This window comes from Scatophagus argus, chromosome 13 (assembly GCF_020382885.2).
Source record: "Scatophagus argus isolate fScaArg1 chromosome 13, fScaArg1.pri, whole genome shotgun sequence".
In the NCBI taxonomy this organism is placed as follows: Eukaryota; Metazoa; Chordata; class Actinopteri; family Scatophagidae; genus Scatophagus; species Scatophagus argus.
Genome location: NC_058505.1, coordinates 1,274,882 through 1,288,072, shown reverse-complemented (window position 1 = coordinate 1,288,072; position 13,191 = coordinate 1,274,882). Strand labels below are relative to the sequence as shown.

At 50.0% G+C, this 13,191-nt stretch overlaps 1 protein-coding gene across 7 annotated transcripts in view; it reads left to right on the top strand.

The window, feature by feature from the left end:
- The window catches only part of LOC124069129 (disco-interacting protein 2 homolog C), a 112,092-nt gene that overhangs the window by 52,528 nt on the left and 46,373 nt on the right, over positions 1–13,191 (top strand). For 5 of the 7 annotated variants that reach the window (XM_046407945.1, XM_046407938.1, XM_046407937.1 and 2 more), the window contains exons 2-3: positions 9,322–9,393; positions 12,651–12,761. In XM_046407945.1, coding sequence (XP_046263901.1) covers positions 9,322–9,393; positions 12,651–12,761 — 183 coding nt within the window. Of the gene's footprint in view, positions 1–4,556; positions 4,676–9,321; positions 9,394–12,650; positions 12,762–13,191 lie in introns of those variants that run through there. The other 2 variants (XM_046407943.1, XM_046407942.1) reach the window with 2 other exon arrangements.

Below are 13,191 nucleotides of genomic sequence, written 5' to 3'. Positions count from 1 at the left end.
CCACACTGAGAGCCAAAGTGTGGGTCACCACTTCCTCCTCCTCTTCCTCCTCCTCCTCCTCCTCCTCCTTTTCTCCAGATCGCAGCTGGCGGATGTAATTGAATTAAGGAGGAAGCCTCGTCTTTTGGCTGTGGACACGGTGAAGAGATGGATGGATGTTACCTGTTGGTGTTATTATTTGCTTCTTGATTCAGTCGGGACTGTTTGGGATTGTTCCTTTGTAAGAAGCGTGGTTGTTTCTCCGCCTCACGGTCCTGCAGATGTGCACATCTGGGAGCTGCCCAGTAAAACAGCTGTCTGTCGGCCAACTCGGCTTGTCTGCCAAAACAATCAGGAGTTCAAGTGTTGGGCTCAAACAAGATTTTTCAGTTTTTTAGAGCTTTTCCGAGAGCACAGAAGGGAGGGAGTATGTGAGCCGGTTCAGACAGAGACGGGTGCTCATCACTGGACCTGAATGTGAGGCAGGACTGTGAGGGCGTCACGTTGTAAAGGAAGCCTAGTCAAAGCCAGTGGGTTAACAATAGAGACGCCGCAAATACAGAAACGATGCTGTCAAAACAAGTGCGATAGAAAAACGCTGCAGAGCCACTCAGCACAACAGGAAGTTCTCCAGGCCTCTGGGGGAGCTCTAAGAGAGACAGAGATCGAGTCCAGATGTGTTATTCTTTTATAAAACACATCTTTTTGTGTTTCCTCTTCACTCCAGCTCAATAACAAACACACCCTCCTCTCAGGCCAAATCAAACCCACTTTCTCCTCCTTCTACAGCAGCATCAGAGTCCTCTAAATGAGCCAGAGCCCAGCGCTCTGGGCACGTGGGCTGGATGTGTGTGTGTGTGTGTGTGTGTGTGTGTGTGTCACTCCTCTAAGTAGCTTTTAGCAGGGTCTGATAAGGCTTCCACACACTCTCATTCTGTTAAAGCCAGCAGCCTTACTGAACATTAAACCCTGGGTTTGATTGTGTCTAAAGCAGCTTTTGTTTGCCAGCGTGTGAAGTGCGGCGGCTCCTGTGACAGCAGCTCGCCGTGCAGGTCTTGGCCTGGCTGAGGTCTGTGCTGAGCTCATCTCGGTCTGATGCCAGCTCCTGCTGGGTCGTAGCTTTAATCTTTCTCCACCTAAAGAGCTTTCAGGTGGTTTCTTTCCTCAGAGCAGATGGCTGAGGATGGATTTGTGGATTATTTGTCATCATTTAGGCTAAAGGAAAAGGGGGGAAAGAGGTCATCTTTTGTCTGGACGAGCTGGATTTACTTTCCCACCAGCCGCTGCCCTGCTGAAGCATCAGAACTGTGAGAAGCTGAACCTTGGCCAGCTTCTGGGCGACACATAAAGTATCACAACCAACATGACTTCATACTCTAACAGTGTTACAGGGTCAGTTTATACACACATACAAACGTGTGTTTACGCGTGTAAACCAACCTGCTGAAGACATATTTACGATTACACACGTTGTGCTGTCTTATCAAACATTTATGGGTTTTTAGTTGTTGACAAATACATTAATAAATGTGTAACAATGTCCTTCAGTCTGTTCACACCCACGCGTTGTTTGTTGTGTTATTTGTAAGGGATAATGAACGAGTTTTTTCACCACAATAACCCGTTTGCTGTACATCATCCTGCTTACTACAGAAATAAGTTTAAATACATTTTATGTAAAATCCTTTTTCTGTGATTTCACTGCTGAAAACAAAATGTCTGTTATGTTGGAGCTGCGTTCACAGTGACGTTCACAGTGTTGTAATTCACAATAAGCTGAACGTGTCTGTTGGTGGCCAAGTGAGACGAGGTGACGGGACGTCCACGTCTCCGTCCTCGTTCGTCTCTATGTCCCTTCATGTCGAGCCTCTGCAGTCAGCGTGCTGAGAGACATGATCACGGGTGTTAAAACGACGTTCTCCCACACTTTGCCTGAGCGTCGTGGCTGCAGGAGCTCCAGCTTCTGTCTTCACTTTTCCCTTCCTGACTGTGGCTGATGCTGAGTCCGATAACAGAAAGGTTCATGCTCCTCAAACGGTCCTGCAGGGCCGCAATGTGACGGCTGTCCTTTCAGGCCGGGCTCAGGGTAAACCCGGGGCACAACGTGAAACTAGTTCTCTTCCTGTACACGTGCAGGCGTTGGATTGTGCCGGACTCTGTGGGGACTAACAGGGTCTGATGGGTGTCGGATCAGGACTCGGGCTGCTGTACTCGCAGGCGTGTCAGAGGATTTCTGACGCTGCTGTAATTACTGCTGTCAGCAAAGATGAGAGGGGGGCAGCTGTGGAGTTTGTTTGGGTGATTTATGTGCTTGTCAGAGGTCTAACTGCCACCATTTCAGCCCTGAAGGTGAACGTCATCCGACTGACAGCCAGCTCTACCTGCAGCACAGGTGTGTGGGTGCGCCTGCAGCAGTGTTGACTATCACAGGTGATCTTGTTCTATTTTGAGAACCACTTTTGTAGGCAAATCTCTCCTGGCTGCAGGATCAGGTCCTTTGGTGACACACAGCTCCACTCCACACAGGGATGCTGCTGACAGGTGATTGATATGATCTGTGTGGTGTGGTGACAGGCAGCTGCTGGACTACAAGCCGTGGTCGTACGATGATATTACACAGTGGTGTTCATCTGTCCTCACAAATGATCTTTGCTCACTCAAGTTTACTCCACTAAAACATCTCAGTTAAGATCAGAGTGAGCTCGTATGACGGGACTGAAGACACCAGAATTTGATAGAAATCTGATGGATTTGTTTTAATCGATTAATCCCTGATGGACTGATCATAGTCAGCAGGACAATCGGATCCTGTGAGGACATCAAACATCCCGTAAGCAGAAACACTTTTTCATCTTCGCTGTAACAGACACGTGACTCTGTGCGATCGGCCGGAAAAACTGACCCCGTGACCCGAATCCCCAACCGCGAGTCGCCGCGCTCCAATCGCAAGACGGCCAGCCATGTAGGTCAGACTGTTGAAGCTCGGCCTCGCGGGACCACAGAGAAGAACCTCAGTGAGTGTTTCTGCTTCAGGCTGCAGGAAATCAGGTCCCGGTGGACGGTTTGTTCTGCTGCAGGATGACGTTATTTATTGTGGTTGACTGTTTGTGTTCCAGTCACGTTATTTCGTTTGGATAGGAAATTATTCCACGCTTTGGCGTGTAGCTCAGATCAGCTCGATAGCCAGAAGCAGTGAACAACATCATGATGCCTTCAGACACCTGGTTTTGTCACCCCAAACGTCCTTCAAAATGTCCGCTTCACAGAGACGCCTGCAAAGCGTCCCCGTGGTCACTAAAATGACTCTGATGGTTGGTCTCCCGCTTGGCGTCTGTCGCCATTGACCCATCAGCTCACAGAAAGGTAGAAATCAGATCCATGGAGAAACAGTTTGAAGGTTTCTGGGCTGAGAGCCGTGTGTGTGTGTGTGTGTCTGACACCTGTGAACTTGGGCGTGATGAGATGTTCACCTCAGTGTGAAGAGGCGTTCAGAGAAGCGACAGACGTGTCTGTGAGCAGGCTGTGGTCACTGATCTGCAGGACCAGTCCAAGTGAGGGGGGACCTTTTGGTGGTCTTTTGATGAGGTTTCAGATGGTGTTCAGTGCCAGTCAACCAGAGAGCGTTGCTGTCGCCTTCGTCTCTGAAGGGTCACGACCTTTCTGTCGTTTGTGACAGGCTGTTGAAACGTTCCTGCGCAGCCAAATTAAAGGCAGTCATTTGGAGTGCGTCGAAAACTCATTTTAACTGATTCAGTCTGCTGAGAACGACGCCTCAAACCAAGCAGATCCACAGGCAAAGCAGGTCCTGGCAGGATACCCACAGCGCCTGAGATGCCTTCAGGGTCTCACCTCAGTATTCCAGTCCATGTCAGTGAATAAGTTTGAGCAGGAGCTCAGTTATCACAATATTCATTTCATCCACACTGACCCCCTGCTGTTGGCACCTGTCGCCATAGTAACCACCAGAGGTGGGTGGTCCCAAGGGTCAGAGGCCAGAAACAAGGCTGTTGTGTGTGTGTGTGTGTGTGTGTGTGTGTGTGTGTGTGTGTGTGTGTGTGTGTGTGTGTGTGTGTGTGTGTCCTCTCTCTCACCTCACTGTGAAGTCGGCCGACTAACAAACCAATTTGTTTGTTTTGCTGATGTCGCCTGGCAGCGTGTTTGGGCAGGCAGTTTGGACTGTACCAACTGAGGGGAGGGGGTGGTGTTTATATTCACACACACACACACACACACACACACACACACACACACACACACACACACACACTGAACTGAGGTGAAAAGTAGTTCCTTCCTTCCTAGTCTGAAAGAGGCAAATAAACAGTGCATTAATTGCCAACCAATCCACAGCTGCAGTGTGTGTTTGTGTGTGTGTGTGTGTGTGTGTGTGTGTGTGTGTCTTAACAACAAAGGCAGCATCAGTAGCTAAATGTCAGCAGACACCTTCAGCCTTTTGTCTTTGTTCACAAGGTTGACCTGCTCTTCTTTGAAACTAATAAGCTGCTTGTCTTTGTGTGTGTTTGCTAATTGCGTGTGTGTGTGTGTGTGTGTGTGTCTGGCCAATGGGGAATAAGCAGCCAGTGTTTTCACACACTGAGCTGTGGGAGGACCACCACAGACGAGGACGGAGGCTCGCCTGAAGGTTGACTGCTGTGTCAGTTGTTTCCTCCTGTGCTGCCTGTTGGCTTTGTGTTCGGTGAGTAGAAGGACGCTGAGTGTGTGTGTGTGTGTGTGTGTGTGTGTGTGTGTGTGTGTGTGTGTGTGTGAGATTTCTGGATCTAACCAGCACCAGTTTCCAAACTTTTAGATGAAGTTTTGCGTGACGTGAGCTGTCGTAGCCCGACTCGCCGTCAGTACTGCGGCGCTGTGTGATGTCACAGTCGTACTCCTGAGCGTTCAGGTCGGAGCGAGAACCTCCACGAGTTCCTCTTGTCAGCCATCTTAACGTGAGAATCTTTTCCACGTTAGCTGAGCATCAACCGGATGACAACGAGCAGCAAAATCCTGACGTCTAAGAAGCTGGAAACGATTCGTTGATCATCGAAGTAATTGGCGACTGATTTCCTGTTGGTTGTTCGGCTCTCGACAGGAGGGGCTGATGGTGGTCAGATGTTTGGTCGTTCAGCGTCACAGAAGCTTTGTGGTCTGTTTGTGTCTGAAGCTGCTGGATGGACGTGAAGCAGCAGCGGTGAGGAGCTGTCAGAGTTAATCAGGTACTGTGAAGTACAGCTGTGAGGTACTTGTACTGTACTTCAGTTATCCTGTGTGGTATTGTGTTACTCCATTTCCTCCTGTACACTGCACCTCTCTGCAGGGCGTGTACTTTTACTCAAGCTAAGATCCGAGTACTTCAGACAGGTCGGGGTCTTACAGGATCATCAGAACTTTCAGCACTCAACTCTTTTGGTTATTTGTTGGTTCAGTGTGTGCGTTAACGAACTGTTTCAGACGAGTCCGTTTCCTCGATGGTCTGCGACGGGGACTTTCCACCCGGACCCGAGGACAAACGCTGACTCGCTCCTGTCTCAACTTTCATGACGAGCAGAGGGTGTGTGTGTTATTTTAACACCTCCGACGAGTCGTGTGCACTCGCTGCCTTTTGCTTTGTGAAAAGGGAAAGCGACTGCTGCAGACTGAGAGGGCAGCAAGAGGCCAGAAGGCCCTCGTGGACTTCCTGTCCAGGGAACATGTGAAGGTAAAACCCTCAAAAAGCACCAACGCTGGGCTGAAATTCAAAACCGTGCAATTCAGGTGTGTGGCGACAGGCGAGCTTGATGTGCCCGAATGTGAGCTGCTTCCTGTGTGGACGTGAGCTTCAGTCCTGACTCAGCGTGTTGTCACTGTAAACACCTGCTGCCTCCACCTGCACTCACTCAGGTGTGTGTGTGTGTGTGTGTGTGTGTGTTCCCGGGGGAGTCCTTGGGCGTTTCCTCTTCCCTGTGCTGTGTATTAGTGTGTTGTTTGTGTGTGTGTTCTTATGGATGTAAAGCTCTGCATGTGTGTGTGTGAACACGTTGAAACCACAGGAAGTGCTGCAGTTTATTTAAAAACTAATCTTTCAGGGTCGTTTTAGTTTTTAACATCCAAATAAACGTTTAGTGTTTAGTGTGAGACCTCTGAAGTGTTGATGCTGTAGTCTACTAGTCAGTAGTTTGTCTCTCAGGACTACAGTCAGTCAGTAGTTACAGACGTGAGGCCTGACGGTCCTGCTGGGGTGAGCGGACTCGAAGCTGACGTGATGTGTGCACACAAGTCTGTGGGAACCAGGACATGATGTCAGCATGCAGCTCAGGTCACCGGACAGACAGGCAGGCAGGCAGGCAGGCAGACAGACAGGCAGGCAGGCAGAGAGACAGGCAGACAGAGAGACAGACAGGCACGCAAACAGACACACAGACAGACAGTCAGGCAGAGAGACAGACAGGCAGGCAAACAGACACAGACAGACAGGCAGGCAGACAGACAGCAGACAGGCAGGCAGAGAGACAGCAGGCAGGCAGACAGAGAGACAGACAGGCAGACAGAGAGACAGACAGGCAGACAGACAGCAGGCAGACAGATAGGCAGGCAGGCAGATGTTTTGGTGTTTTCACTCTCTTTCTGTTGAGCTCCCAGCAGCTCAGAGTCACATGACACAAACCTCGTTCTCTCTCTTCCTGTTTTGTCGCCACCCTTTTCTCCCTGCTTTTCTCCTGCCATTAAACGCTCCTTTTTTCTTGCTCTGAGGTCTCCATCTTTGTCCTCTGTCTCTGTCTCTTTATCTCCAGTGTTGCTGTGTGGAAACAATAAAATCAACTGGGCTTCCTTTTTAGGTGCTGATGGATGCAACACTCTTCCCTCTCTCTCTGCTTCGTTTTTATCAGGGTTGTTTTTCCACTGGCTCCTTCTTTTCGCCTCCTCTCCTTCTCCCTCCCTCCATCTCTGTCTGACTGTATATGGTCACGGAGGCTCAGCCCTGCTGTTCCTCTGCACACACACACACACACACACATACATTCTCTGTGGGAAAATGACTTAGCAGGGTGGACAACACAGAGAGGTGGCCAAAAGTATGTGGACACCTCAGCGTCTCGTTCATGTGTGGGCATTAACCTGCTGCCGTCCGCTCCTCTGGGGTCAGTGTTGCCGCTGGTCTGTGAACCGGGCTGCAGGGGTTTGCTGGTTTCAGGTCTGACACTGATGATCGGGTCTGCTGGTGGTGTGGCAGAAGTCCTCCTTTATGGGCCTGACTTTGTGCGCAGGGACAAACAGTGTGTCTAAAATATCACAGTGTTGTAAGTTTAAAATCTCTTCTATCTGGAATTAAACGGTCAGATGGAAGCCACGACGAACAGACAACATGTGGGGGCGTCCACATACTTATGGCCTTATGGTGGACTCGATATTTCATAAAAGCATTTGCACCCAAAAATCACGTAACATCTACAGTGAGTTCAGCGTCAGACTTTATCCCGTTCTTGATCTGTCTGTTGTCGACTTGTTGCCCAGTGAGGAAGTCATCTCGTCATCGGTTGCTATAGTGACTTCACTGGCGCCCACGGATGTCGTGTAAATGCGTGAAGGAGGGATTTATATGCAGCCCGCAACGCTTGACTTCAGGGTCGAGGCGAAGAGGCGGCGAGCTTGACGTCAGTGCAGGGAGTCACAGAGGCAGCAGCCTGCCTGTCAGGACGCTCGCTGTGAGGCCGTCATCAGGCGGCCGCGTGCCTCAAAACTCTGTCGCGCACTTGGACATGAATGCAGGACTGAAGCCTGCAGGGTCCTCAGCTGCTTCTCTGGATTTACTTCTTTTCATACTTCGTAGCACAGATGTGTTTATCTGTTGGGCGGTCGGATCAGAAAGCACAAATAACTGATGTTATGGTTAACGAGACAGGAAGTGGAATAAAGGCACAGTTCAGAAACTTAAAACCTTGTTCTCCTTTGGCAGTGTTGTGGTAGATCCTGCCTGCCTGTCGCTCTGACTGTCTGTCTCTGACTGTCTGACTGACTGCCTGTCTGTCTCTCTGACTGACTGGCTGCCCGTCTGGCTGCCCGTCTCTCTGGCTGATTGGATGGAAATTGCAAACACAGAGCAGCTCGCTGAGTGACACGTTCATTTCACTTTGACTCTGTCACTGATAAAATCCCAATTAAGTTAGTCAGATGGCTGGTGTGTGTGTGTGTGTGTGTGTGTGTGTGTGTGTTCTTGAAGACGAGGTCAGTCCTCCCTCCACTCACCCGTCGTGTCTCTCTTCAAACTGAATCTTTTGCCAGTTTCTCTTTCTCTCTGCAGGGAAGTCAGATCCCCCTTCAGAGATGCTAATTATTGCCATGTGCCTGGGCTTCACGCGACCAGAAACACACACACACACACACACACTCACACGCACTGTGTCACCGATGACGTCCGTGCCCACAGTCGGCTGCCTGATCCGAGCCAGTTAGTCATGCGTATGTGTGTTTAAGAAGGATTTGTCAAGTCAGCCGCTCAAACAGCTTCTTTCCGTGTTCGACAAATCCTCCGCAGATTTAGCGTCACTCACTTTCTTTCGTGCATCAGGCAACCAGTTCTTAATTTCTTAACTTGGTCCTCGTCCAGTCAGAGAAACCCTGAAGCCGCCTCCACCTTTCACACGTGCCATCAGACAAAATGTCTCTGCCTTCAGCTCTTAAACTCCAGTTCCCATGATGCTCCTCTCTCTCGGCTCTCCTCTGAAGTCGTAGCTTGATTTCTGGTGTTTCAGTATCAGTCAAACACAAACTCTCATATGATTTCTGTTTACCTTCCAATTTTCCCCAAATGCTTTGTCTTTGAGTGTGACTGCGACAAACTCCTCCCGTCTGGTGTTCCCTGGTGGTTAAAACACAGCACACAGAGTCTTTCTAATAGGACTATTGGATTCAGATGTGCTCTGTGCTGCGTTCAGGTCCACTGATGGTACCGCAGGTCGGCCTGATTTATCACACAAAGGGAGCAGTCAGCAAGTTCTGAGGGGGTTTTGAGCACCGTGCACGCGCACGCACACACGCACACACACACACAGTGCAGCATCTGGTCCTGGTTGAGTGAAGAGAATGACTCAGCGTAATGCAACAAGTCAAACAGTTTTCTCTCTGTTTTGATGGGTTAGACTGCAGCTTTTTCAGTGCAGCCTTTGAGTTTTCCCTGATGTTTGTTCACATGAAGTCGGCTGATAATCAGCCTTAGATGTTTGTTTTTCTCGCTTTAAGGCCTTCAGCTGTGTGACAGCTTCTGGGTGAAACTGTGGACGAGCTTTAATCTGTGCTGTGAGTTTGCTGGCTTCAGTGTTGCATACAAACGAATGTGGAGAGTAAACGTCTCTCTCTTGTCTCTGGCAGGTGATATCACACAGAAGGGCTATGAGAAGAAGCGATCCAAGCTGATTGGAGCCTTCTTCCCGCAAGCACCAGGTAAACCTTCTCACCTTTCCACTGTCATCAGAGTGACTCAGAGAAACACAAATCACCTGCAGGCTTTTCCCGCTGAGAGGAAGATGATCAGCAGGAGCAGAACAGAAGGAAACAGGAAGTGCTGAGGAGTCGTCCTCACTTTAAAGCTTAAACAAACTAAAATGCTGCGTTTAAGGCACAGAGTTGTGCAGTATTTAGAGTGAGGTGTTCTGATCTCGGCCTCCCAGACGGCGTCTTGACCTCGCAGGTCTGTCAAAGGGGCCTGCAGAATCCGTCCCAAACCCTGTTCAGGATTAGCGCTTTAGCCAAGCAGCACTCGGAGGCTACAACAAGCTGATCCGCGATGGTGAAATCGGGCGTCTCGACCCAACCAAACATCCGAATGCTGTGCTGATCGATGAAACAGGACGCAGCGAGGAAGAACTCTGCAGGACTGCAGGTGGTTTTGTTCCAGATGCTCAGGTGTGCGTGTTGGTTCCGATCCTGCTCTCAGAACTCATCAGCAGCACCACAGAGCCGAGCCCCAGCAGCAGGACCGGACTGGAGACCAGCAGACACACTGGCACTGCCAGAGCTATTACTGGAATCCACTGACTGTGTGTGTGTGTGTGTGTGTGTGTCTCTGTCAGGAAATGCATCATGGGAAGGAATGAGGGGTGTGGGAAGGGAAAAATGTGTGGTATTCACATTCAGGGCCAGTGGGGGGTCGTCCCTCATTCACTGCAGGGGGGGCTGGATGACACACACTCATCTGCACACACACATGCACACACACACACACACACACACACACACACACACACACACACACACACACTGTATTTGTGTGACACAATACGCCCTTTCTCTCATGTTCAGACCCTCACACACACACCTAACAACACAATGCTCCCTTTCAGACACACACACACGGTGACACTGACTTCTTCCCTCTCAGGCCTGTTAATCCGGACTGTTTGGTTCTCAGTCAGGCTGATATCAGAGTGTTTATGCTGGATTTCCCCTCCTGGTTTGGACTGGACTTCAGGACTGAAGTTCCCCCTCAGAGGACTTTGATTTGACGGGAGCCTGCAGGGAGTCAAACTCCGTCTCCGTCCCTGTCTCGGTCCACATCTCTGTCCATGCCTCTGTCCATGTCTCAGTCCACGTCTTCGTCCACGTCTCAGTTCACGTCTTCGTCCACGTCTCAGTCCACGTCTTCGTCCACGTCTCTGTGCATGTCTCCGTCCACGTCTCTGTGCATGTCTCTGTCCTCTTGAGGTGCACCTTGCTGAGAACAGAAGCAAACGGCTGTGGAGGCCCAGAGCAGGTGGATCAGTCTGAGAACACCTGCACTCTGTTCATCTCTTATTCAGGCTGGGTTGTGAACTTTTGTTTTTAATGATTAATTCAGGCCTCAGCTGGCTTCTCTTCACACTGCAAACCTTAAACTTTATACAGAGAACAGCTGAGACCGTCGAGTCGTGTCCAAAGAGTTACGCTGTTAGGAAAACCTTTGAGGAACTGAAACAGACTTTGAGCTTCTGAGCTTCACTGTTAGCTTCCCCACACACACACTAATACAGAAACAGCATCTGCTCATTCTGCTTGTGGCAGCAAAGGTTCTTCTGATGTTCAGGGTCTGTGTTGAAAAGTTTCTGGAGACTGCAGTCTGCTGGTGTTTGACGTTAAGGTGCTGTTGGTGTCGGGGTCGTCCACATCATCCACCTCGGTTCAGGTGGCCTCGTTCTGACCACATCGTCTCTGCGGTGAAAACACACGAGTCTTCCTGTTCATTTTGAGTGAGTTTTGGCTGCTGCCGAGTCGGTCGCTCAATGAAAAGACCGAATCAACTCGTGCAACCTGCTGTCACTTTGCGATGGTCAGTCACGTGAGCCGGTCATGTTGTTCATATTTCCGAAATGACAATATGAGTGTTTTCTTATTAGCGCTGGTTGTCGTGAGACGTTCACTGTCATTCGGGCCTAAAAAGGACACATGCACGAACACTCAGGTTTGCCAAGTAGCTTTGAGTTTCTGTTACGTTGCCTGGTGCCTCAAAACAACATGGAGCTGCCAGCAGGGGAGGAGAAATACTCTGCAAACCTGTTGCAGATGGAGGAGGCCTCTCTGGGAGAGTTCAGGCTGGGTTTCACAGGAGTCAGTCCTGTGTCCTCCCACAGCGCTGCCTCGCCTGACTGGGTGTGAATCAGGTCCTTCTGTCTCAGTGCAGGCAGGAGGTGAGCGAGAGGCCTGCGCCAACCGCCTTCGAGGTTTCGCTCCGGGCCTTCGCGTGGGACGTCTCATCGCGTTTAGATTCTTTGTTCGCAGGGCCGAAGTGTAAGCGGGACAGGACGTGTGATCGCAGCCCGAGGAGGATCTGGTCCCAGACGATGAGCCATGCATCAGGGGCTAAACGTGGGAGTGTGTGGTGAGAGCAGGCGTGCACGTGGTCCTGTAGAGCGACTTGAGGATAAAACAAGTGAAGAGAGTGAAGAAAAGAGAGAGCAAGAAAACACTTTCAAAGCAGAGCGAGTCAGGAGGTGGTGGAGGTGGTGGAGGTGGTGGTGGAGGGGGCAGGTCCAGCGGGTCCAGCTGTCCATCCAGACTCCCCAGAGGAAACAGGAAAGCGAGGTGCTTCCCAGACCTGTCATGTATTCCAGCTCCGGCTCAAAGTCGTTTTATGGTCGGCTAATCAACTTTTACCTTTCTGCTGAGCCGCGCTGTGAGCTCTAATGAAGACAGACGAGGCAGGAAGCGAGGAGCTGAGAGTGGACGCTCGTAGATCAGCGGCTGGCAGCGGGCTGGCAGCGTCAGGGTGGTCGTTATCATCAGACTTATTGATCGGCGTGTGGGGAGGTTGTTTTCTTCGAGCGTGTGTCTTCCTCACGTGGTTGGTTCGATTCAGGGGAAATCTGCTTCTGTTTTAGAAATGCACAGCCGTGCATCAGGGCCGTTAGGCGAAAGAACAAACAAAAAAATCAAGGAGATGGATAAAAATCTGAGAAAACTCACGAATTTACAAGAAAAACTTGACCTAATCACTGTGATTATAAAGTCATAAATTTGTAATTTAAAAAACTGAATAAGCCATAACATCCTCTGACCGCCTTTTATTGTTTCCAGCTTTGTGACTGACATTGTGACTGCAACTGCGATGTGTACAAAAATATGTAAAATACACAAGATACACAAAATGAGTTGTCTAAGTCTGTCCTGTGGAACAGATTTTGGATCGGAGAGGCCATGAATGATAAAGCTGACTCTTTGTGCTGCAGGAATGGAGCCGTCCATGGGCCAGGAGAGGAGAAACCCGGTCACCCCGTCCTCGTCCTCACGCTACCACCGCCGGCGCTCCTCTGGCTCCAGAGACGAACGTTACCGATCGGGTAAGAGGCGGGAATGTCCTCCACGATGCCTGGCTGTGGACGTTTTGTCCTACTTATTTATTTGTTGGAGAAATGAAAACTCACCTGGCAGAAAACATGAATGCTTTTAGTCCCAGTGAGAACATGTGCTCGTGGTGCACCGCAGCCTCTTGTGGCTGAAGTGGGTATTACAAAAACACACACTTGAAAAATGATCCTGACCAAAAAACAACAACAAAATAAAAGCAAACTTCACCTCTCAGGGCTTCCGTAGTCGTGTGTCCGTCTCTGACATGTCTGACTGGCACTTTGTCAGGGCTGTAAGTTTCTGTAAGGTTTGACTCGGACCAGCAGATGTTCATTTCATCAACCACCTCATTAACGGACGATACGATAACGTAACGATAACATTTTTACATTTTCTTGCACGAGTTCACCAGTGCAGTAAAGG